Below are 25,946 nucleotides of genomic sequence, written 5' to 3'. Positions count from 1 at the left end.
AGAATGGAAGAATCAACCTTTGTTTGGTCCCAACTGCCTCTGCCACTGTTGACACACTTGGGAGTGTTTCCTGGAGCTCCTCAGCACTCCCTCCCCAACTTCCCCCTGGTAGGGATTGGGCGGGGGTTGTTCTGGAAGCTGGGGGGAGGTACATGCTTACAGATTTTTTTTTTTTTTTTAAAGGCTGCTGTCTTAATATTGAGGGCAGAAACCAGCTCCCTCCCTGAGTTGACTGTCAGGTCTCTAGAACCACAATCCCCACATAGACCTTCACTGTGTCTGCTGTGACCTGGGAAGCCGAGGAGCGGGGGTGGCCTGATAATAGAGGATGCACAGGACATTGCCCCTTCCCTTTGTTTTGCATATTTTGCAGCAGTGATCAGCATGTTCTTTGCAGCAGTGATCAGCATGTTCCTCTTCTCAGAATGGTGTTCATGAAGGGTATAGCTCCTAAGACCCTAGCATATCACCCTCCATTTGGAAGCTCCCTGGTACATTTGGGTCTGCCTTTCTACCACTGGAAATGGGTGTTTCCTCTTCCCATGGAGGAGAATAGTTGGCAGATTTGGCTAAAGGTCCTTAGTATCCTGGCTGGTGCCTGTGTCTGCTGAGGTGCTCCACCCTTTTCCCTGGCTAGTCCTCCCCACCACATCACTGCATAGTCTAGCTAGGTCTAGTGGAGGGTGCTGCTCTTGCATTCAGACACACCCAGCTAAGACAGAGTCACATAACAGATGTGTTTCAGAATCACTTTAATTGCAGTATTTAAACACATCACTTTGTATTCAGAAAAAATATCTACCCAATCCTCTCTTCTCTGGAAAGTCCTATTTCCAACCGTCATTGAAATCAGGATCCCTGCTCAACCCCTCTGGAAAGAAATTAACAGCAAACAAGGACCTGGGTCACCCACAGAAGAGGCAGCTGGTGATAAGGGTTAAGAGCTGATCTGGGTCTCTGACCACATGGAGGTGCGGAGCAATGAAGGGGCTCAGGGTGAGGGAAGCAGAAGAGCAGGATGATATGATGGAAGGGAAAACTACGGATTCAGGACTTCCGAATTCCGGGTGATTGGGCAGACTGAGACAGAAAAGCATCTGCTGGGGGACTGAGGCCTCACCTCAACCCAGGAGTCGGCAGGAGGGAGGAGGAAGTCATGGAGATCAGAGGATAAGGCCAGGACCCAGCCTCAGAGGAAGAGGATTGTTCAGAAAAGTACAGGTGAGAGGCTTAGCTCCAAGACCTGGTCCCATGATCCTGTCTACTTTGATCCAGAGGGAGAAAAAGGAGCCCAAAAAGAGTTTCTGTGTGGCCCCAGAGAGACTAGAACTGAGCTGTTTGTCCTAAAACTTGGGAGGTCCGTTCTAGGCTCCAGCCAGAAAGCTGTGCAGGCCTCTGCAAATGGTGGAGGGGGCACATGGAGCTCAGTGGAACTTAGAGAACAAGGGAGGAGCTGGTGACCAAGTCCACAGTGTCTTGGAGAAGAGATAAGGGAAGTAGTTCAAGACGTTTTTCTGGCTATATCATTAGACGAGAGCAGGTGCAAAGGGTTACTTTGGTTTCCTCAAAGTAAAGAAAGAAAATATAGGGAAGAAACAGTAAAAATCAAAGCTTCCTGGGAGAAAATTGTAGCCTAGAAAAGCCCATCTTTCCCCTAGGGGTTCCTGTAATGAGGCAGAAAGGAGGGGGGAATGGGAAGGGGGTCCTGTGTGAGTGCTGCAAGGCCATCAATCATTCCTGGGAGCTTCTCCAGACCTTGGCTTTCCCCCATCACACGTTTACCCAAAGAAGACCAGAGTCTGGCTCCTGGGAGCCGAATGTGTAAAGGACAGGAGTTTACCTGCCCCTCTTCAAGGTGTAGGGCCCCAAGAGCAGCCTCTGAGGTGTGTGCAGTGGGGAAGGGTTGGGCGTAAGAGATGTCACCTCCAGCATGGAGGCAGCATGTGGTCAGATGCAGAGAGGGGTGCTCTCTTGGACACTGCCCAGCCTTGCCCCACCTAGCCGAGTCACAATTCGGTATCAGCCACCACGTGTTGTCTTGCTGAATGGCCGTTTCTGGAGGTGGCCTGGCCGGTCCCGTTTTCCTGAGCCCCTCGGTTCACACTGGCCTTTCCCTGAGCCTCAGGGGAGGTCCCAGGTCCTGAGCTATAGCCCTGGCCTCCACCGTTCTCCGTGTAATAAGGGTCTTCGCCCTAGACAGTGTATAAATAAAGTAGCATTATCTGGTAAGCAGGACTGTGAGACACTGGATGGGGGAGGGGCCCAAACAGGAAGTGGGGGCAGGGGCGGGAGGTGGGGGGAGGTGAGAGGGAGAATGGGAGGGAGGGTGCAGCTGCATGTGCAGACTCCTTTCTTCCTGAAGAGTGGTCAGGGTTCCAGCTCCTAGAGGAGAAAGGACATAGGAGAGGCACCACACCATGCCACCGCAGCTTGGCAGCCAGCTCCCGCAGGAAAACGGGCAGTCCCAAGAAGGGTGGGATGACCTCCCCAGGGTAGGGGACAGGCCAGAGGCCAAGATTCAGACCTCAGCCTTGTCCTCCCTCATCCAGAATGGCAAAAGGAGATTCTCCTTCCATATGCCTCCTTTTGAGCAAAGGGGCACCCACTGGGCATTTAACATGGTTACAAATACAGTGTGGCTGATTTAACAGGCTGTTCTGGTGGCACCAAGCTGAGCTATCCCAGAAAACATAATGAATAGATGACATGAATCATCTGCTACCACACTGAGTAGGTGGGCTGGCGCCATTACTGTTCCCTCCCCAGTTTGCTACGTAATATTTTGAATCTTCCACCAATTACTGTGTGTGTGCACGTGCATGTCTTTATGTAAGCTCACAGGAGGACTTTTTCTGGTACTTCTCCTCCTGCTCCATGACATCCACTGAACTCCCCGGAAACTCACTATCTTTCCCATTTCCTTTGCCCTGGCCCCCAGAACTGACCAGCCTTTCTCCTGTGGGGCTCCAGCTGCGGCGATTCATCAGGAAATAGCCAGTGATGCCCAAGATAGCCAGCAGGGTTCCCGAGGTGACCAGCGCAATCAGGGTCTTTCGGGAATAGCTCTGGTGGCTTGCAACATCTTGCTCAGTGAAACCTAGGATCCCCAGCTTGAAAAGAAGACACATAAGACACAGTCTGTCACTTGCCAAAAGTGGAGCCCAGCCCACTCCAGCCCCCTGTGTGTAACTCAACAGTGAACAGATGCTTGAGGGCATTGACCTCAGGAATTTTTGAAATGGGATTTGAGACTGACATCTCTTAATTCAGTCACACCCCACCATTTTTGGTTCGAGACTAGAAAGGAGAAGACTCAGAGAAGGAGGGTAGGTAGAACTGGGGAAGGTAATGGCTTCCCCTCTTACTCCAGGGAGCCCCCCTGCCCCGGCATTCCCTCTGAGACCCATATCTCAGAGAACTTACCTTTCTCAGGTCAGACTGGTGCTTTTTCATAAGTTGGAGTTTGCTGGAAATTTCTAGAATTAGAAACAGGGGTTTCTAAATCTAGAAGAGAAACCAGCTTATCCTGCTCCACCCTCCCATCCTGTTCTACAAGATGCTCTGATGGTCAGGGTAGTCCATTTCAGGGGGATCTCTCCCAAAGTCACCCAAGCCCTTCTCCCCAGCACCTGTGGTCTCTCTGGATCTGGGATGCCACATCTCCACCTAGGATTCTCTAATCTCAGCCCTACTCCCTCCCAGTTCCCCCAGACAGAGGTGCACCTTACCTGTTCTGTTGGCCAAGACCAGCAGTAGGCACTGAGGCCTCACCTCAGACTGGGCAAGGAGCAGGGAGCATATCTGGGCCCCAGCATCAGCATCAGCCTGCTCCTCCCCACACAGCACTCGGGCCAGGTCCTCTCCCCTGTCCTTCCTAAACTCCGCCTGGGAAGACAGAGAAACATGGAGAGCAAGAGATGAAATTACTGCTCTACCCTAAACTGCACCCAGAGTCTCAGGCAATAATTCCGATTACAGTCACACTCTTGCCCCATCCACAAGAAGCATCCTTCTTTCTAAAATTCCAACAGAAAAAAAAATACTGCTAACTGTATATGTGCAACAACACAATAAGAAAAAAACCTACATAATCTCCAAGGATGAAAATCCATATCTTCTAGTATCTAAGATGTCAGAAAACAAACTTAAAAAAATTGTCTAATTGAAGCATCACCCATGTACACATATGCAAATTAAACTAAAAGGAAATGACCAACAGAAAATATTAATAATACAATAATAACTAAGAGAAAATATTCTGTTTCAAGATTACAGCAGTCCCCAGTGATGGAAGAAAAGTCAAGGAAGGTGAGGAGTAGAGAATGAATCTATAATATACACTCAGTGGAAACCTCAGTGGCCTCCTCCCTCTTACTACACAAAGGAGTCTCATGAAGCGCATTGCTCAAACTGAAATGGCATTTTTGTCTGGTCTTCCATCCCTGCTTTTCCATTGAAAGCATGGAACCCAGTTTTAATGAAGTTCATAGATTTTTCTCCAGGTTGCTGACTGGGCCATCAGACCCAGGAACTCGGACTCAGAAGAAAAACTCTGATAATTCTTCAACAGTGAGTCAGAATTTATTCCAGCAGCCTCCAATCAGTCACCTCCTCCCTGAACAGGAAAGGAATCAAAACTAAGACTTTCTCTTCAGTCCGGATGGCAGATGGCAGAGAAGGAAATGCCTGAACAGTCCTGACAACTTTCCTGTTAGGGGAAAACTGCTGGGGTGTGTGACCATCATCAGAACTGGGTCTCTGTGGAGAAGAAAGCTTCCTGTTTGCGGGCAGGGCCGCTGCTTGCAACAAGGCCACAGGGTCCTCCCAGTTGGAATGGAGCCTGGGTATTTTCCCACTGCTGTGACCCAAGGCAGGAAAACCCAGGCTCCTTTGCTCCCACACAAAGCAAGGTCAAGATTGGCCTCAGGACCCAGCTGGAATTTGAAGCAGCTGAGGGAAAATAACTGGACTTGGATAAAGCCAGGAGAGTGTGGTTAGCCAAACCCCAGGTCACAGAGACACGAGCCCAAACTGGAGCCTCAAAAAACCCCCAGGAAACAAGACTACAGAGAAATGAGTTCTCAGGCCACTGCTGCTTCATTCCTCAGGAAAAGGAGCAATTCTGCAGGTCTCCCAGTAAGTCCTTGATAGACACTCTGCCTCTGGAAAAATCTGTTTTTCTGAACAGCATTTGAACGAAGTAGTCTGAATGCCACACTGAACCAATCAACAGTCTCCACCTCTCTAAACCCAGTTCTCTCAGGGGAGCCTTACATGGCTTCCCCTTGAGCACACCCGCTCCCCAGCACCAAGAGTCTGGATGAGGAGGAAGGGGGTTCTTGCCTGGATGACTCTGGCCTTCTGAAGTGTCTCCAGTTGAAATGGATCTGCTTCCCAAGAGAGGCAGAGGGACAGGGCTCCTGCAGGTCATAAACTAGCCAAACCAAATGGCACCTTCCTACGCCTGCTGAGTGCAAGAAGCCACACCTTGACAATTTATCAAGCCCTGAATATAGGATGCCACGTGAAAACCTCTGTGCATGTGTCATGTATGTGTGTATTGTATTTATGTGTCATGTGTAGAGGGGTGGGGATTGGGAGGTATCTATGAATTCCACCCGGTGAAAGTTTTCAGTTTGCATGTATGGCAATTAAAATAACAGATGCTAGCCAGGCGCGGTGACTCATGCCTGCCATCCTAGCACTTTGGGAGGCTGAGATGAGAGGATCACTTCAGCCCAGGAATTCAAGACCAGCCTGGGCAACACAGGGAAACCCTATCTCTACAAAAAATTTAGAAATTAAACCAGGGGTGGTGGCATGCATTTATAATACCAGCCACTTGGTGGGCTGAGGTGGGAGGGTCTCTCCACTCTGAGAGGTTGAGTCCACTGTACTCCAGCCTGGGTGACAGAGACCCGGGCTCAAAAATAAAGAAATAAAAAATAAAATAACAGATGCCTACTATATCTAGGCACAGTTCTGAGTGCTTTCCATATATTAACTCATTTAGGCCTCACATGACCTACAAGATTGGGACAGCTATTCTACTAATTTTGTAGGTGAAGAAATGGAGGTGCGAAGAGACTTTAGAGGTCAGAGCTACTACCATGGTAAGCACCATAAGAAAGGTACAACCAAAGTGCTATGGACATACAAAGGAGGGTGAGGACACGTCTGGTTAAGGTTAGCAGACACATCTCACTATAGGCCTTGAAGAATGGCTGAAGGGTGAGCAGAGGAAGCCAGTGGGGAAGAGCATTTGGAATCGAGGCACCACCTCCAGGAAGCCCAAGATGGGGAGAGCATGCATTGTTCCACAACCTTCATTTCAAGGAGAATGAAGAACACTTCCTTCTCCCTGGTATTCACTATCCTTCAAGACTCAACTCAGTTTCTACCTCCTCAATGAAGCTCGTCCTATCTTCAACCAGACTGGGCATCAATCCTTGCTCTGCTCTTTACTGGATTCCTTGCAAGTCATGCAACTAGTCTGACTGTCATGTTCCTCAGCTATACACTGGGTTGTTGTGGTGACTAAAGAGATATTGTATGAAAGTGTCCAGTCAGGTGCGGTGGCTCATGCCTGTATTCCCAGCACTTTGGGAGGCCGAGATGGACAAATCAGATGAGGCCAGGGGTTTGAGACCACCCTGGCCAACATGGTGAAACTTTGTCTCTTCTATAAAATGCAAAAATTAGCTGGGCATGGTGATGGGCATCTGTAATCCCAGCTACTCAGGAGGCTGAAGCACAAGAATCGCTTAAATCCAGGAGACAGAGGTTGCAGTGAACTGAGATCACAACACTACACTCTGCACTCCAGCCTGGGCAACAGAGCAAGACTCTGTCTAAAAAAAAAAAAAAGTGTCCAATGTGGTGTTGAGAATCTAGTGGGCACTAGATAAATGGCAGCTGCTACTATCATTATTAATAATAGTTATACCTTATATACCATATCATCTAGAGTCTACATATTGATCACATTCTGTGCATTGTTATCATCATTTTTCTCTGACTAGACTGTAAGACTCCTAAGTGTGTGTGTTGGGGGGAGTGTACATTATAGCATTTACAACCCAGACTGCACAAACCATAGCAGCAAACAAAAGAACTCAGGGAATTGTTGTTCAACTTAACATCCCAAGCAGTTGGCTTCGACACAGGGTCCCTCCACCCCTTGCACAGTTTCTTGGACTAGATTCAAAGGAATAATAGCGGCCAGCCTCCCACTCTGGAATCCAACCGCATCAGTGAATTGTGTTTGAGCCCCAAGAGGAGCAGGTGGATCCTGAACAAAGCACAATGCTTCTCCGGACGCTTGGAATAAACATCCTCCCCCAAGAAAGGCTGTGGGCAAACATCACGGGAGAGTGGGCAGGAGGAAGACACAGCCTCACCATTTTGTTCATGAGAATCAGATTTACAAGCTCCTAACTACATCAGCTCACACATGTTTCTTTGCAAACATAATAAACCCATCTAACCTCTCTAGAGTAGCATTCTCAAACTTTGCAAAGACTCTTAACGTCAAGCATTGGGATGGGGATGGGGGTGGGGGAAGGATAGGTATTTTTTTAATGACCTTTAAGATATTTTCCAATGCTGAGATTCTAGGATCAATCATCTCCCCCAGCCCCTTTTAAAATCATTTTATCTATTTTGGTGTGAGTTTGACAATGCAGGTGAAAACTCCGTTTTCATATAGGAACTGGAATAATGAGGGACCTGTTTCAAGTCACTTAACTAGTGGAGGCAGTTAACCAAGGATAAGAAGTGAGATTGCTTCCAGATCGCAGGCTTTTTGCAGTAGACACACCATATTCATAAATCTTTCACCTGTAACTTATGTTTTCCACATGGAAACTGACCTTTAGTGGAGGCTGGAGGCAGCCTGCCTCAGATGAAGTCAATGTGAATAGGAGTAAAGTGAGCTAGCTGAGTAATTACAAACTCTGCAAATAAACAGATATGGTACTAAAGATAGGTATTTCTAAAGAACAAATTGGTGGACAAAGGACTTGACTAGACCTTTCCCCAAAGAAGATATACAAATGACCAATAAACACATGAAAGAGGCGCGCATCACTAATCATCGGGGAAATGTAAATCAAAACTGCCATGAGATGCCACCTCATACCCATTAGCACGGCTGCTATTTTAAAACCCAGAAAATAACATGTGTTGATGAGGATGAGAAGAAATTGGAACCCTTGTACGCTACTGGTGGGAATGTAAAATGGTCTGGTGGTTCCTGAAAAATTCAAAAATAGAATTCCCATGTGGTCCAGCCATTTCACTTTTGGATATATCCCCAAAAGGACTCAAATCAGGGTGTCAAGGAGATATTTGTACACTTATGTTAAAAACAGTATTATTCACATTAGCCTAAAGGGGAAAAAGCCCAAGTGTCCATCAACGGATGAATGGAGAAACAAAACGAGGTTTATGCATACCATGGAATATTATTCAGCCTGAGAAAGGAAGGAAATTCTGACAGGTGCTACAACATGGTTGGACCTTAAAGACATTATGCTAAGTGAAATCGGCCAGTCACACAGCAAGACAAACACTATAATTCTACTCATATGAGGTACCTAGAGTAGCCAAATTCATAGGAACAGAAAGTTGCCAGGGTCTGGGGAGAGCAGGGAGTTGTTTCATGGGTATATAGTGTCAGTTTTGGAACATGCAGAGAGTTCTAGAGATTGGTTGTACAATAATGTGAACGTGCTTACTACTACTCAATGGTACCCTTAAAAGTGGTTAAAGTCATGACTTATGTTATGTATATTTTACCACAATTAAAAATATTTTGGTGGATTCCTCTGGACAAATGGGTGTAGCATAAAAGTATCAAGTAATCTTACATTTTGGAAACTATTTGGGGAACCACAACCACAAAAACTAAATTAAGCTGACACTGCTGCCAAAAGAATGAAAGTTAGACTTAGGAAGACACACACTGCTAATGAGGGTGCTGAGATATGGTAACAGGTGTTTGAGATGAGAGTGGTATCACCTTCCCTTCCCTTGGCTGCCTAGAGGTGACGGCTGGGGGGCAAAAAAAGAGTGAATGGGATAGACATGTCTACAGAATGCACATACAGAAGACACACCTACAGAATTCACATAGGGTGAGCTAACATATTGGCACTCACTATGTATCAGTGCAGAACGAGTGTCTGGATAGCTAGACTCATGCACACATATTCCTGTTATGGGCATATATCAGATGCAGGAGAGTACCAACATACATCAAGGATGTGATGCTCGGGAAACCAAATCCTTCCTGTTCTTCACGAGAATATTACGTAGGGCCTGAGGCTCCCAACGTTAGAACCAATACCTTAAGGCCCTCTGACACTGAAAGTACAAATTCAACCTAAGGAAAATTAGGAGGCCCTGCAGCACTCGCAACTTTTGAAACAGACTGTTTATCAGACAAACAGGGAGTAGGGCCGAAGGAAAGGGCATCTCGGACAAACATTTTGGAACAGGATAGTTAGCTGAGGATAAATTACCTTGGAGAGCAGGAGAAGGCATTGCCACATGGGGGCTGAGGATGAGGAGCCCTCAGGAAGAAAGGGGATCAACACTGGTGGAAAGACCAGGGAAACAAAAGCACTCATATGAGCTGCCACTGAGTTGCTTCATGAAGGGGCAGTGTGGATGGAAGTCTTCTTTAGCATAGGAACTGGAGGGGAGCTGCTCTCTTTTCACATCACCACTCACAGATCCTACCTGAATCTTAGAGGAACATGCAGAGACCTTCTCAGCCGTGGCACGAAGTAGGCCAGACAGCAAAGACCACAGCAGAGTTAAGAGGAATTACTTCTAAAAGAGCAGTAAGTTTCTGGCACGTTTCTCATACAGTGACCCAAGTTACATGTGAACTTTGAAGAGCAACAGAAAGGCAAAGGCTCTGCAGTTAACTCTAAATTCCAGGCACAAAGAATTAGCATTCTGGCACATACCTGTGTGATAAACAGCAAAACGTATGCTCCACCAAGTCGATGGAGTTGCAGGGGGAAAGATCGTCATTTTCCTTGGCTACGATCAGCAAAGAACTTGACAATTTTTGTTTCTAATGAGTTGAGTTGAAAATCAGCATCAGAAGCACACTGCATGTTACTTGTACATTGTATGTTTATGTTTAAGTTAACTATTTTACAGACTGCATTTAGTTATTCCAGTATGCAAACTTATGTCATCACTATTTCGGTTGCTTTTAGATGTCCTAAGTTAAATTCTTTCAGGTATAATTTTCACAAATTTTTAAGTCTGAGAGACCCAACTGATGATTGTAGTAAAACTACCAAGTTCGAATGGAAAAAATAAGTAATTTATGCCCTCTACAGACTGCGATCTCTCCAATCTATGCATGCCAACACATCACATATGTGATTCCCTTAAATGGATCCCCAACTCATAAGAAAATGTTTTCTTCTGTAAGTAAATACCACTCTTTCCTTCACCTCGTCCTTCCTCCAGAGCCATGTTACTGTTAGGAAATTAGATTTACTGAAACAAAGCAAGGTCTGCCAGAATCATTTAAATTAACACAATGCCCTCTACATTCTTTCCAATGCAGTAAGACATGAAACTGAAACAAGAGGCATAACTACTAAACAGGAGGAGAAAAACAATATATTGTGGTAGATAACAACATAGCTCACCTTAAAATTGAAAGGAATCAACTAAAAAGTTCCTAGAATCAATAGGCAAATTCAAGAAACTGGCCAACCCAAAAATAATTATTCAAAACCCTATTAACTTTCTAACCTATCAGCGACAATCAATTTGAATATATAATGGGAGATCTATGTGACAAATAGGCCTATGAAATCCATCAAATCTAGAGAAAAAATAAAGCTAAAGAAACAAGATGCTGAGAGCGACAAAAGAAAACCAGAAAAAATGAAGAAATTCCAGAGCAGTTACAATTCAAATTTTAAAGCATTTTGTTTTGCATTTTTTTTTCTAAAAGAAAAAAAAGTCACAGTTTTTACAGTGTAATAAAAAAAGATCTGCCTGACTGGATATTAAAAATACTATAGCAAAAACATACAATAATTTTGAAAATTTAAAATAGGCAAAAGTATAGACAAACTGAACAAATAAAATATGTCTGAAGAGTATGCCCTAAGACATATAAAAACTTAATATAAGCTAAAGGATACATCCCATGCAACAGAAGAGGGAGTCATTCAACAAATAATGTTAGGAAAAATGGTTACATGGAAAATGTAACATTACAGCAAAATAAATACTATATGGATTAAAGAGTTACATGTAAATATTTAATAATAATAAATGAACTGACATTTTAGGTGACTAGTTTATATCTGGTGAGTGAGAGGGACTTTCTTAACCAAAAAGCAACTTAAATCTGACTCTCTCAGATTTAAAAGTACTATAGAGAAGGGGAAAATTTAAAAAGTACTATAGAGGAGTGGGAAAAAGTACTATAGAGGAGTGGGAAAAAGTACTATAGAGGAGGGGAAAATAACAAAATTTATTAATAATTAAAACTGTTTTTGCCTCTTTTGCCCACCAGATGGGGCCTCTTACTTCCTAAACAGAAAGCTGGGTATTAAAAGCAGGTTGACCAAGCTAAACTCCCCAGACCCCTACTCAAATCCAGTGCAATCCAAGAAGGTTTAAGGGTGTTCAGAAGGGATTGAGGAAGGGGACAGGGGGCGGGAGGAAGAGGTTGGATGGGGAGTTGACTTACACAGCTGGAGGTCTCATTTTGCTCCAGGCAGATGCCCTGAGTCAATTTCACTTCTTTGATGCCTGAACATTTGATTTCTGTCTGTATTAAAACAAAAAACAGTAAGAAAAAAAAGTAAATAAGCCAGCATCTTTGCTCCTCATTTCTTTCCCAACTTTTTCCAGTTTGCTTTCCGCGGTGTGCTCTCTTAGGAAGTTTTAAGGAAAAGGAAATTAAAAATTTGTCAGGGGACTAGAGATTTCTAATAGTCACACTCTCTTCTATTTCACCTCTATCCTCATTATCCTCATCAGATGACAAAACTTTTGTTATTAGCCTGGGCTTACTGGCAAGTTGCTATTTGCAATCTTGGTAAACGTTGGCTTGGATGGTGCAGGAATGGGAGAGGGGAGGATATTTTCCCATTTGGGCTGTTTTCTCTCTAGTCAATCACACACTTGCAGGAAGGCCATACAGGCAAACAGGGATAATGGGGTGGACCAGCAGATGCTGGGGATACCTGGTTTTTCTCCTGGCCTCCAGGACTCTCCAGATTCCCATTTTGGCTCTTTTTTTTTTTTTTGAGATGGAGTCTCGCCCAGGCTAGAGTTCAGTGGCGTGATCTCGACTCACTGCAACCTCCACCTCCCTGGTTCAAGCAATTCTCCTGCCTCAGCCTTCTGAGTAGCTGGGACTACAGGTGCACAACCACACCCAGCTAATTTTTGTATTTTTTGGTAGAGACGGGGTTTCACCATGTTGCCCAGGCTGGTCTTGAACTGCTGACCTCAATGATCTGCCCACCTCAGCCTCCCAAAGTGTTGGGATTACAGGCATGAGCCACCACACCTGGCCCTGGCTCCTTTAAAAACAGAAAGTAGACAGATCCGTCAGGCATATCTCCTGACTGAGGCCCTCATATTTTCTGTCCTGTATGCTGAAAGCTGTTGACAGCCATAGGCCCTAAGGCTGAGAAGGCCAGGCTGAGCTCACCATCCCTGGTCTGCCCAGTTCCTGCCATTGCCAGTGACCCCCTTTACTGCCTCTCTGTGCCTGGCACAGCCACCAAATCCTCTCATGGAGAGGAAATGTTATTTGTCCTAACCATTTTGGGAGAAGCAGCCCCAGCAAATGAGCAATAGTTTCCAAATATTCCCAGAGGGAAATGGTGCCCTGGTCAAAGTCCCACCAATAGGTACTAGAAAGAATCAGAGGATTCGTTGGATCTCTGAGAATCCCGTTTACCCTCTACTCCCTAAAATGCAATACCAGAAGCCTGGATGGGCCTTACTACCTAACTCTACCCCTTTCCTCCTCTTTCTACTTCTCTCAACAATATTTAAACTGTGTATTTCCATGCTGATTCTGACATGACCCAAATCCCACTGGCAGAGATGAGGAGAGGTGTGAAGGGAAAGAGACAGCTTGCCTGCATACATATGAAGTGAGGGGCAATCTGCTATTTTTGGCCCAATTCACCCACCTTGATGACACTTGGGATAGGAGGAGACGATGTATACGGTTCAGTGGGAGATGTTGCAAGGCTAGTGCTAGTGGTTGAAAGGTCTGAAACATTTCCAGGAGACAGGCTAGACTTTAAGGTTGTCTCTGGAGTTGAAATGTTGGCTGGGGTGGTGAACACTGTGGTGATTACGGAGGTCTGTGACTGGACAGAAGAGTTTGTGGTTCCATAAACTGAGGTGATCCCAGAGGTAGATGTGAATTTGACTGTAGTTTCTGGAAGAGAACAAAACATGGGTGTGTATGTGTGCACGTGCTCATACATACACACAATCTAAGTTCATGATATGGGCATGCATTTCAACATAGAAAAGGGATTTTGGGGAGTTAACAGTTACATCGTGTCCCATCCCTGACCAAACTCATTTCAAGCTGTTGGAACCAGAGCTAGAATCCAGAATGTATTAGAGGTGCCCTGAAACTGAAATAGATGCTGGTCTACCTTAGAGAAGCCAAAGACCCGCAGTTGGGACCTGTACCCACCTTCTTTCCTTTAGAAGAGATCGGAGGTCTCTATGGAGTCATCTGATCCTGATTTTATCACTAAGCTGAACTCAGCATGAGAGAAGGGGTATGGAGGCATTACTGATCGGGATCAGCTCCCAAGACATGGGCCTGAGAAAACTGTCACTGAAGGAAGAATTATCTAGAATTTACTTCAGGGTGCCCTACGCATGATACTCAAGCCATTAGTACTAGGGACTTGTATAATTTCCTCTGTGGTGTGGGGGAGCAGTCTGAAAACATCCTAAATACTTTACCCAAGCATCACCAGCACCTCTCAGGGATCTGACACAAATGCTCTTTTTACCTGTGATGTTTGTTGTGGCCTCATTGCCATGTTGAGACACAGGGTGTGGGCTGGGACTTCCGAGGGTACTAGGTATTGCAGTTTCTTGGTACGATACATTTGTAGAAACAGTTGAAAATGTTCCCTGGGTAGATGACTTTGGGGTAACAGTACTGGTGTTGTTGGCACTTGTGAACCCAGAGGCTATAGGAAAACGAGGAAGAAGAATCAGAACCTAAAAGTATCAGCCTTGTGATATTACCTGATGCAATTTCCTGACTTCAGGCAGAATCCGTCTAGCACATTCCCTGCTGTCCCTGACAATGGGGCAGCAACAAGAATATACTCCTGGACAGTGGACTAATTCCCACTGCCAGATTTGCCCTGAGGACATAGGGAAGGAAAGATTTATATGCATAAAAATGTCTCATACAGTATTATTTATAGGAGGGAAACGTGAGTAACTAAATGAATTACAATAGGATAAGTGATATATGCACTTAATGTACCACAATCATTACATAATCATATAAACAATCATTAGAAAGAAAAAAATTATAAAAACTGTAGCAACGTGGAAATATGAGGTGGTATTCATAGTATGTTTAGTTACATACTCAAGTATAAAATTACACCTGCATAAATATTGCGAAGATCTAAAGTGTGCAAGAGGTCATGCTTCTTTTTCCTTTTCACTGTATCCTCTTTTTTGGTCACTCTCCATCCGGTATACTAATTCTCGGAATAATCACTAGACTCACACTGTCTCTATGTGATCCCCTTAAAAATCTATCCTTCTCAGGCTTCCCCATTCCCAAACTCCCCTCATCCTTTTGCTCATGGTATGCAAACCCATTTGCCTTTCCTTTTCTTGAGGAATTCAGCTTTTAGGATGCTCTGACCTAGGAATTCAGCTAATGAACCAGGGAACACAAGGTCTGGTTTCGCATCAATGTAGTGGGAAGGTAGACAAGCTTCGTTCTGGCTCTGCCAATAACTAACCATGTAATTTAGTGCATGCAGGTATCTCAGCTCTCTTACCTCTTAAGTAAGGGTCTTTTCTGGCTACCTTACATGGATTGTTGGGAGAATCAATGAGATACCAAATGCTAAGTTATTATAGTATTATAGTATAATGTTTTGGATCTCATTTTTCTCTGAAGATCTTCATGAGTGTTCTTGCACATCTCTTCCATATATCTTGGGATACATCCTTTTTTTTAAAAAAAAAAAAAAAAAAGACAGGGTCTTGCTCTGTCACCACTGCACCCAGGCTGGAATGCAGTGGTGAGATCACAGTTCACTGTAACGTTAAGTTCCTGGGCTCAAGTGATCCTCCTGCCTTGGCCTCCCAAAGCTCTGGGATTACAGATGTGACTCACCATTCCCAGTCGTATCATTAGACACAGGAAGGAGAAGTTTCTTGCCTGAACCCTATGCTTCAAAGAGCCCACACTCTGTCCTGCTTCCTGTGAGGACCAATCAGGATGTCCCCTCTCTTCTAGATCATACTGTGGGAACCAGAAGTCCTAGCATTTCTTGCTCAAATGGCACTTTGCTGACATCCACGTTGGTCCTCTTCTCCCAGTCCATCCTGCTAAGGGGAACTGCAGCACAAGGGTGTGTACCTCCAAGGCCCAGTGGTGGCCAAATGATGACTGCTTGCAGGGAGAAGAGTTAGTGCTTAGTGCTTAAGCCTGTGGGTGGGGTGTCCCAGACACACATGCAATTGCCCTGCAATTTGAGCCAGAGTCACGAGTAGAAAGAAGAGAAGGGAAGTGGGCTGGGGTCAGGAGCCATCTTTTCCTGCTCAGCTGCATTGTGGCACTGAATTCCAAGAATCTGAGCATCCCAAATTCAAACCTGGCCTTCCAAGTGGTCATGAAGATATGTTTGTCAAGGGAATAGGATAGAAGATATTTTATCACTTAGTTGGCCTGACTTACAACCTTGAAATGTTTAGAAATACAGTATGTAGGCCTCTGTTGTACTCTTGCCTTGGGCCTTGTAAATGTTAAGGGTGAACTTGTTATCCGGAGTTCACAAAGGCAGTTCCATCTTCAAGGAAAAGCCCTGGAGGGTCCCAGGCCACCCTAAAGCTTGTCTCTAAATTTTCCTGATTGGGATCTAGATCTGTACTTTTTAGCAATTTCCAGGTAAACAGCAAGGTAGAATGACATCTGTTGTTTCCCTTAAGATCAAGAGGGAAGTTAGACTTTTGGCTTCACAGCCATCAACCTGGGGCCAAGAATGCTTTTCCTAAAGGTGATGACAAGGGTTTCACTCTTTCATATCTGCTTCCTTCCACAACCTGCTGCAAGTAGATTGCTATTAATGGTGAGGGCGGCAATCATGTCTTACTATTATGTGCCAGGTAAGCAGTGGGAAGAAGGAATATCACTATCTCTGTCTTAGAGATGAAGAGCCTGAATGACCAAGGTATCTCCCAAAGGGAAGGCCATAGTTCATGAAGGGAACAGCAATGGAACACTGAGGTTTAGCTAACTCTTGAGTAGATGCAGCAAGGAGGTTAGGCTGGGTCTAAACTGTCAAAAAATCACAATTCTTCCCCCACATCTCTGGAGAGAAAAGGATGAGCTCCCATCTGGCTTAAACAGGAGGTGGGTTGATCAAAATAAAATTGATTCAGAAGCCAATCCAGGTTTCTTTCCTGTTTAGATGGGACCCTCTCACCACTCTGACTTTAAGGTCAGATTCATCTGAATTCATCCAAGGGGGCAATATTCAGACACTGAATTAAAGGATTACCCTCTCAAGGCACCATTCCAAGACTCCTCTTCTTGCCTGCTCTCTCCTTTCTTCTCCCCCAGCATACTGATTCCTAGGAACCCCATCTGGTCCTCCCTGGCCCAGACCTTTTCTCTCTCCAGAGGAAGCTGGACCTGACTCAGATGATGTCATGCTCTTGAACCCCCTCCCCCGAAGGGCCTCCTTCACCCAGACAAACACTTTTGAACTTTTCCAGATGTGGAGCAAGACCTGCTGCTAGTTCTGAGGACAGAGGTGCCTGTTCCAGAAGAGCAAAGCAACTCTGGACCCAAGCCAGCTACTGATCCACTGAGGCTGGGCTCCTAGCTGCAGCAGCCCCTCCACCCAAAACCAGGCCGAGCACTGTGGAATGAGTAGCGGGATCCACCTGCAAGTGAGAAAGGGACCCCAACTTCAGAGTCAGGGCTCTGAGCCCAGGGTGAGCAGAGCACCCTCTGAGACACCAGGGGGACAGGACAAGTGGAGAGCAGAAAGTCAAAACGGAGTGATTGGAAATGCCTGAGCTGGTGCAGAGCAAGGGGACACCTTAGCCAGGGGCCTGGAGCCAATCCTGGCGTAAACACTGCAGCACAGCAGGGTGAGTACATCCTTTAGGTTTACAGTCTCTAGAGCCCTGGAGGAACGACATTTATGAGAGTCAAGACTGACCACAGATCTCTTTTTATCCTCTCTTCCCACACACATCCATGGCATTAAACCATCAAACACTGACCTTTCTTTATCTGACCTTCTGACTTTCAATTCTGTAGGAGAGTCAGTGAGAGCTTGTCAGATCCTAAGAGACAATTGATGAAACCTCCACTCCTTTTCATTCTAGATGGAAGGAACAGCCCCTGTCCACAAGCTTATGAGAATTATAGTACAATTTAAAGTTGAATAAAAAGCTCTCCTCTGTTGTTTACTTCTCAGTCCATCCTGATTAACTGTGTCTCCCTAGGGACTCCATTTGACCCTTCGTTACCCTATTTGATCTCAACTCGTGAACCTGGAGCAAGGGAGGAGACAAGGTCTCAAGAAATTAGTAAAATGAGGATTCTAAGAAGCCAAATAGATGTCACAAAATTCATGTAGTAAAAGTCATGCACTGAACTTTCAGGTACTTCTTCAGAGGCAATTACTCTTGTTTTACACATAATTCTAATAACCCTGGTTATCTGATATCCTAGCTAAAGTTGGAACGTAGGAAGAGCCTATTAGAAGCAAATAATAAGGAGAAGCAACAGCTGAAAACTAAGAAACAGAAATAAGTGAAAAGCAGACGTGAGTATGAAAACTCACACCAGTTTTCCAGAATCATTTATGGTAGGAGTGAATAGGTTAGATATCTATACCTTAATAAGCATTAATGATGTCACTGAGTTGCAACATAGCCATGACATTTTCATGATACATCTGAGTCATATAGTCCTTTTCGGGGGGTATTCTAAGAAAGCAAAGACATGTGCAATACATTTTGAAAATATTTCTACCTGCCACTTGTAAATTGAAGATTCTTTTGTTGTTTAAAGTGAGTTTGCAAATCCTCAGCGATCCAGAAAGCTCTGCTACCTAAATAACTAAATCCCCATACTTTAAGAGATTGAATTTTCCTATAGTTGGTCTTGCTTTTCACAGTCCTCCTTAGTTTTTTCCTGGTGCTGTTTCCTGATCTCCTAGCCTGCCAGTCTTATTTTGCCCATGCTTTCATATTCTAGCACCTGGATCAAGAGGAGTATCTTGAAGGAATTCCTGGGAATCTTAGTCCATAGAGTTACAGAACCAGGATGAAGGGACATGCCAGCCTCTGCTGGGAAGTAGGCCATTGGGAGCCACAGAGTGTATTGCCAGGAAGGCAGTATAGCCCAGAGACAAAGAGCTCAGGCTCTGCAGCCAGACAGGTCACATTGAAAGGCTTCTTTACCTTGTTTTAGCTGTGGTTTGGGAAGTTACTTCAACTCTGTAAACCTCACTTGTAAAACAGAGATAAAAGTAGTCCCTATGTCTTAGCTGTTTTGAGGAACAAAGGAGCTAAGAAGTGGAAGCAGTTATCCTGTCCGGTAAAAGCTCAAGAAATAGTGGATATCTTTCGTTTCAGGCCCCTTCCTTCTGCTTCTCAGAGGGCATGAGATACTTATTTCTGTGACTAATCTGCCACAAAATCATATATGCTGCTTCCTCAGAATAGGTCTAACTGTCACCTCAGTCAGAATATAAATTTCTAAAGTGCTGGAACCATTCTTATTCTTACGTGTTTTACTCTTGGTGCTTAGCACAATCCTTGGAGTTTAGGAAAAGCAATAGGATTGAAGGACAACTGTGGCAGGTGTGTTCCTACCAGCTACCTCTAGCCACAGCAGTCTTGTTCTCATGTTATATTTTAAGGGGGAATTAATTAAACTGGCAGCTGTTCATGTGAAGATAACCAGGATTAGGAGAGGTCTAGAAACCAAGTCATATTGTTGAGGGTCTAGTGTTATTTCCTCTAGATGAGGGGTTGGCAAACTATAGCCAGTGAACCTAACCTGACCCACAGGCTGTTTGTATGGTCAGTCAGGAAAGAATGGCTTTTACATTTCTTTCTTTCTTTTTTTCTTGAGACAGTCTCACTCTGTCGCCCAGGCTGGAGTGCAGTGGCGTGATCTTGACTGGCTGCAACCACTGCCTCCCAGGTTCAAGACATTCTCCTGCCTCAGCCTCCCAAGTAGCTGGGATTACAGGGGTGCACCACCATGCCCAGCTAATTTTTGTATTTTTAGTAGAGACAGGGTTTAGCCATGTTGGACAGGCTGGTCTCAAACTCCTGACCTCAGGTGATCTGCCTGCCTCGGCCTCCCAAAGTGCTAGGATTACAGGTGTGAGCCACCGTGCATGGTCAGCTTTTACATTTCTAAAAGTGTCATAAGATAAGACAAAGTAGAACATCCATCAGAAACCCCATATGGCCCCTAAAGCCTACAATATTTACTCTCTGGCCTTTTATAGAAAAAGTTTGCTGACCCCTGATATGGAAAAGAAGAATTTGGGGAGGAAGAATAAATAACTTTCTTTAAGATTCATGTTATTTATACTGGTTGAGCACCCCTAATCTGAAAATCAGAAATTCTAAAATATTCCAAAATATGAAACTTTTTGAGTGCCAACATGACGCCACAAGTGGAAAATTCCACACCTGACCTCATGTGACAGGTCACGGTCAAAACACAGTCAAAACTTTGTTTCATGCACAAGTGTATTAAAAATATTGTCTAAAATTATCTTCAGGCTATGTATATAAGGTATATAGGAAACACAAATTTCATGTTTAGTCTTGGGTGCCATTCCTAAGACATCTCATTATGTTTACACAGATATTCCAAAATCTGAAAAAATCTGAAATTTGAAACACTTCCGGTCATAAGAATTTTGGAGAAGGGATATATTCATTCTGTATATTCATTCTCATTTTTCTGCAGTGCCAGTGATGGGCAAAGGATCTTGCTCAGTGCTGTGGAGAGTATAAAATGAGAGCTGGATCTCTTTCCTCCATTAGGTGTAGTGTCATTGTCATTTAAATCAATCCCTCAAGGAGTTTATAATCTAGTGGGGTCCACTAGAAACGTCTTCAGGTATTGTCATGAAGGACAACATTAAATCTGTGCCAGCCCAAAGAATAGAATTAGAAGTAATGATTAGAAGTTATGGGAAGGCCAATTTCACTGCAATCCAAGGAAAAAGCTTAAAATGATGTAGCTATTTATAAGAATGAAATAAGCCACATTGGGAGATAAGTGATCCATTCATGCTTCTTGCAAACACTCAGGAGGCATCCATGTTAGGGGGCTGTCCAACTCTGAGGCCTACCATGAATTTGAGTCATCCTAGACTAGAACAAAGGACTGAGCAGATGCCTTCTTAAGCTTCAAAGGCTAAGCTGAGGTGTGAGTATATATAAACCAAGGGTCTGTGGCCTGAGGGTTCCCAGTGTACCGAGATTTCTGTTTTATATTCAAATAGCATGTCTTGGCCGGGCGCCGTGCCTCATGCCTGTAATCCCAACATTTTGGGAGGCCGAGGTGGATGGATCACCTGAAGTCGGGTGTTCGAGACCAGCCTGACCAACATGGAGAAAGCCCGTCTCTACTAAAAATACAAAATTAGCTGGGCGTGGTGGTGCTGCCTGTAATCCCAGCTACTTAGGAGGCTAAGGAAGGAGAATGGCTTGAACCTGGGAGGCAGAGGCTGTGGTGATCCGAGATCACACCATTGTACTCCAGTCTGAGCAACAAAAGAGAAACTCTGTCTTAAATAAATAAATAAATAAATAAATAAATAAATAAATAAAATAGCATGTCTTGGACCCCATCCACTTACTGTGGAACCCTGATTATTTTGAAGATTCTCTGGGCACCTACATTTCTCTCTGTCACCTCTTCCTCCATTTTACCAGCACCACAGACTCCTGGGTTGTGGCCCCATGGCTCAATGGCTCCCTGTCGGCACTAGTATACCACTTCACCGTAAGCTAGCCAAGCACTCTTTACTTTACTCTCCCCAGAGAGTCACTAACTCAAGGCTAGTGTGTGTAGCCAATATTTACTGAATGGTTGAGGGCATGGAACGAGATTACAGGGCAGCCCAGGGGAGACAATGGCATAACCTTGAAATATTAGACATTACTGTGCTAATGAAGCCATGTATTAAAAAAAAAATTTTCCTCCCAGGTCTTTTCCATTCTCCACCCATCACTATCCTGCTATGACTCCAGGTACCTCGCTGCCCTTTATATGCTCTTCCTGGGCTCCGGAGTCCTTTCAGCTTTGTGTCTCTTAGGCCCACACAAACAGAAGGCTTTACTTTATTTTATCATGCTAAGCAGTTCAGTTCCTGCCTGCCTTTGCTCATCCAGGGTTGTCTGGGGTTCTAGGCTTTGTCACCCAAAGACCCCTGAAGACATTTTCTTAAATCAGCTGCCGAGAGATGCCACTCCTGTCTAAGAAGTATCAGTTTTGATTTCACTTTTCCAAATCAGGAAGAAGCCTACTTCCCAATTAAGCCCAAAAGCCTTTTCCATTGCATCTGAAGGAAGTGACTCATTCCATGATGGGCTCCAAGAGCACAGGTACTAGGAAGTACACCTTTGTATGCATCCCTATTTGTTTGTCTCTCCATCTTTCCAACATGCATGCATCTTTCTCCTTAGCACAAAGTCCAGCTCTGGGACTAAAACTCATAAATAATATGTTTTCATTTATTAGCTAAGGAGGGAAGAGAATGTTCTCATTAGAGAAGTCAAAGCCCAGAAAAATACGGAATTCTCGCAGCCCTGGCGACTGTGAGAATTTTCTTTTGGAGGGTGGTGTTGTGTTCTTTTTCCATACCTTCTCATTTTTAGTTCTCCACACTGCAAGCCATTTAGTTAGATCAACCAAAGTCAATGAGAGAGGGAGGCCCAAGTACCCTGAGGGTGGAGTTGGGTAACCATCCAGCCCTGAAAGTAAACCCAGGCCCTCCAGCTCAGGGTCTAAAGGAAATCAGGCAATGAGACCAACCGTAAGAAGTGGAATTTGTTCCTCATTTTTATTTGTTTTTGTAGGACTCTGCAGCTGAGTTTATCTGCTGCAGTTTGGCACTTCTTGCCCTGAGCTTTTTGAGACAAAGATTGCGAAGGAAGGAGATGAGGACAAGGGAATGAGGAGGTCCAGGAGGTGGAGCCAAAGGGATAAGAAAAAGAGACCCCAGGCCCCTGCATGTTTTATCAGCCAAACAGGAATGCTGCTGTAGACATGCATCTGCAAAGGTGGTGCCAGCTGGGTTGGGTCTATAAGTGGGGAGCACTGGGGACCACTGAATTAGTCAGAGGTTCCCCAAGGCTGCTCCTCCTCGATCGCCATATGGCAGAGATTCAAAGGGTGGAGTCCTCTCCCCTCTGGAAAATAGCTGATAAAATTCTTTTCCCTTTTATTTTTCCCCTCTTACATGTAGCCCTAGACAGGATATGGGTGTGGGGGTCAGCAAGCACGAAGGACCCAAAGGAAGAAGAGGAATGCAATGGGGAGGGCCTGGGGGTGTTGTCAGAGTGAGGAGAGGGACAGGCCTTGGAAAGCTTGGAGGAAATAGATACCCTGAGCCTGACAAAGGGGTTCCCTAATTACCTGAAAGGCTTCCTGTTCCAGCCAGTACTCTGTCAGTGCTGCCTGGTGGCCCCTGAGTCCCCCACCCCGATTCTGCTCTGTGATCTACCCCACTTCCAACAAAGACAGCCCACTTCTGGTTAGTTGCAGTGCCTGTGCCCATGCCACCTTCTCAAAGGGACAGAAAAAAGAACTTTCCAGAACAAGCTATTTGTTGGGGTAAATGATGAGAAAACAAACCACACAAATCCCCTCCACCCTAAATTTTACAATAATAATAGCATTTCTGCAACGGCCCTATGGTAGCACTTCAAGGCACACTCAGTTATCTCATTTATCCCACAATGTATCCCAGGACAGAAAATGACTCCTAGTATTAACAAAACAAAACAAATCCAAGCAAAAACCCTAGAAAGCTCTTGGGAAGGGCATAAAACTACAATTGGCTCAAGTAGTCTGGCAAGGCTGGGAATGGGGCCTTGTGCCCCATCCCTCCCCACCCAAAGCTGGGATATAGAATTCTCAGCATATCAGTCCAAAGTTTTGCAGAGGTTGTGTTGCTCCCCAAACCCCAAGCTCAGCAGACCAAGGCGAGACTGACACCCACCAGCTGAGGAAATAAGGAAAGGCTGGACCTCATTCGGCTGAGCACCAGGTCATCATGAGCTGTGTAGCCAAAGGAGAATGGAGCATCTGATTGGAATCTGCATCACTGGCCAACTCACCCCTACTTTTTTGCTTTTGTTTTTGTTTTGAGACGGAGTCTCGCTCTGTCTCCCAGGCTGGAGTGTAGTGCCAGGATCTTGGCTCCCTGCAACCTCCACCTCCTGGGTTCAAGGGATTCTCCTGCCTCAGCCTCCTGAGTAGCTGGTACTATAGGTGTGCGCCACCATGCCCAGCTAATTTTTGTATTTTTAGTAGAGATGGGGTTTCACCATGTTGGCCAGGATGGTCTCAATCTCTTGACCTCATGATCCACCCGCCTCGGTATCCCCAAGTGTGGGGATTACAGGCATGAGCCACTGCGCCCGGCCATCTCACCCCTGTTATGAGGGCCTAGTCTAGCACCCACTCTAGGGTTTTGAAACCTCAGTGATAGCTTTTCCTTGCTCCGAAGCACATGCCCAGGACTGCCAAACAGGGCAACTCAAAACTTCACTCCCAGCTTCCTCCAACCCAGGGGCAGCTCTCCCCAGCTGGGCGGACCCAAAGGGGGACAACAGAAGAGACTGGGAGCAAAGAGGTCTAGTCCAAGTCACTCTGCAGGGCCATAGTGGGTGGCCTTTAGGATGTAGTGAGAGTACAGAATTGGGAGCCCTGGAGTGCTGTAAGCAAAAGGGAGAGCAATGTACAAAGCTTCGAAAGTTTCAAACCTTCCAAGTGCAAAGAGATGAGGTGGAGAATGTCATTCCCCAAGGAAATTAATCGAGTATAAATACGTATACTCGAAGCCTTTTTTTTTTTTTTTCCAAAGTGAGAGCAAGACCTTAAGAGTAAGGGTATGTGTAGGTGAGTGGGGAGAGTGCTCTAACCCATCTACTAGCTTTAGAACTTGGAGCGGGGGTAGAGGAAGAAAACTCCAAAAGCTAACAAGTTTTGAGTTTGTGCAAGGGTGACGGTTTTTGGTAAGGCGAGCGAGGCTGGGTGCAGAGCAAATTCTGTCTACTTCTACCTCCGCGGTGGGGTTGCTGAAGTGGGAATTGAAACTCAGCTTCCTAATCTTAAATGCAAGGATTTTGTTTGGTCGGTTGGTTTTGTTTTTCCTTTTCACGGACGGTTCATTCCGAACTCCCCTGGCCTGGGACCTGGAGCCTCATCCCTGATTCGCTTCCCTCGAATTCCTTAATGTCCACTTCTGGCTCTCCCAGTCCCGGTGCAAGTTGGGCACCCCGGCCCCTTCCCATCTATCAGCTCCGGATCTATACTTTCCGAATCAACCAAGAGCCACAAAACTTTTCCTGCTTCTCTCCTCCCCAGTCTCCCGGTTCTGGCTGCAACTTCGCACTCCGCACCTCTGGCAACCAGAAGAGACCCTGGCATCTCCAAAGCACTTTATCTCAGTCCAAGAGCCAGTCGTGCTGACCGATTCGCACCTCGGCTAACGCACACCCGCGGGGTGGTGGCCTTCCCTTCCCCTCCCACCCCCGTCGGCTCCCAGTTGAGGCGCTGGCCCCAGGGGAAGCCGCAGTGGGCGGCAGTGCAGGGATTGGGCAGGGGTCCCTTCTCTCGGTGAGACTCTGCTCTGTCGTTCAGCCTCCCAGAGAGACTCGACCCTCCCCGCGGCGAAGCCAAGCGGCCGCGGCGCGCGGGCGGTACTCACGCAGCAAACTCAGCAAGCAAAGCGCGGTCCAGCCCCGCGGCATCCCGGGCCCCGCACGCGCTCCCCTGCCGACCAGCATCCTTCCCGCGCCGCTCCTAGAGAGACGCACGGAGTGGAAGACACTCCTCGGCTTGGCCAGGACGCGCTCTTCCCGCCCCCTCCGCCCGGGAGAGGGGTGGGGGATTCTTGCTTTTTCCCTCTCTTCTCCCCTCCCTCTTTAGTCTTGGCAAGGCAGCGCCTCTCCTTGGCTGCTACTAACTTGAGCTCCCCTGGTTGGTCCCAAAGGCGGAGGGCGTTAGGAGGGAGGCTGGGTTGCCGCCGTCGAGGCCAAAAAAGGTGGAGGTTTGTTCGGGCTCCAGATGCCTCGTTCAGCTTTCTGGAGAGGCCCCATCCCACTTCTTCAAGCTCCGCTTCCACTTAACTTTTAACCCCTTTGTGGCAGTCTTGCTGGTGGCCAGGGCAGGGGCAAGTTTCCTCCGATTTTTTCCCCCCTTTTCTTTCCTTTTGATTTTCCTTTATTTTTAAGTTGTAAGCTAGTAACAATCTTGCAAAAGGAATCTACTGTAAGGACCTCAGTTTAGAAGTGTGAGCATTTCGTTAATCAGGTAAAACTTAACCACAATGTGACACATTTAGTGATAGCCTCACAAGATCCTGTGCTGTGTTGTGAGTGAGGCATCAGGAGTGAGCAGGTATACGTGACTGTAAGTATTCATTTTA

At 45.7% G+C, this 25,946-nt stretch overlaps 1 protein-coding gene across 2 annotated transcripts; it reads right to left on the bottom strand.

Moving 5' to 3' along the window:
* Positions 1–735: 735 nt before the first annotated feature.
* Positions 736–25,552, bottom strand: CD34 (CD34 molecule). Of its 2 annotated transcripts, none has more exons than XM_003893168.3 (8): positions 25,227–25,552; positions 14,049–14,231; positions 13,200–13,453; positions 11,738–11,818; positions 3,729–3,885; positions 3,424–3,476; positions 2,946–3,110; positions 736–2,192 (listed from the first exon to the last, which is right to left on the bottom strand). In XM_003893168.3, the coding sequence occupies exons 1-8, from the start codon at positions 25,303–25,305 to the stop codon at positions 2,007–2,009; spliced, it is 1,158 nt and encodes a 385-aa protein (XP_003893217.2). In that variant the 5' UTR covers positions 25,306–25,552; the 3' UTR covers positions 736–2,006. The 2 variants fall into 2 exon arrangements, with proteins under 2 accessions (XP_003893217.2, XP_009186447.2); XM_009188183.2 differs by having other exon boundaries at positions 2,164–2,382.
* Positions 25,553–25,946: the final 394 nt, after the last annotated feature.

The sequence above is a fragment of the Papio anubis genome, chromosome 1 (genome assembly GCF_008728515.1).
Source record: "Papio anubis isolate 15944 chromosome 1, Panubis1.0, whole genome shotgun sequence".
NCBI classification, from domain to species: Eukaryota; Metazoa; Chordata; class Mammalia; order Primates; family Cercopithecidae; genus Papio; species Papio anubis.
The sequence above is the reverse complement of the archived record's forward strand: the minus strand, read 5'-3'. Positions and strand labels throughout refer to the sequence as shown.

Bases quoted from the DNA above. Each gene is read 5' to 3' on its own strand.
- CD34 (XM_003893168.3), bottom strand. From the start codon at position 25,305: ATGCTGGTCGGCAGGGGAGCGCGTGCGGGGCCCGGGATGCCGCGGGGC. The intron at 14,232-25,226 runs GTGAGTACCGCC...GTTTTCCTATAG, and splicing joins TTGCTTGCTGAGTTTGCTGC to CCTCTGGGTTCACAAGTGCC. The intron at 13,454-14,048 runs GTAAAAAGAGCA...GTTCTCTTCCAG, and splicing joins GGCCACAACAAACATCACAG to AAACTACAGTCAAATTCACA.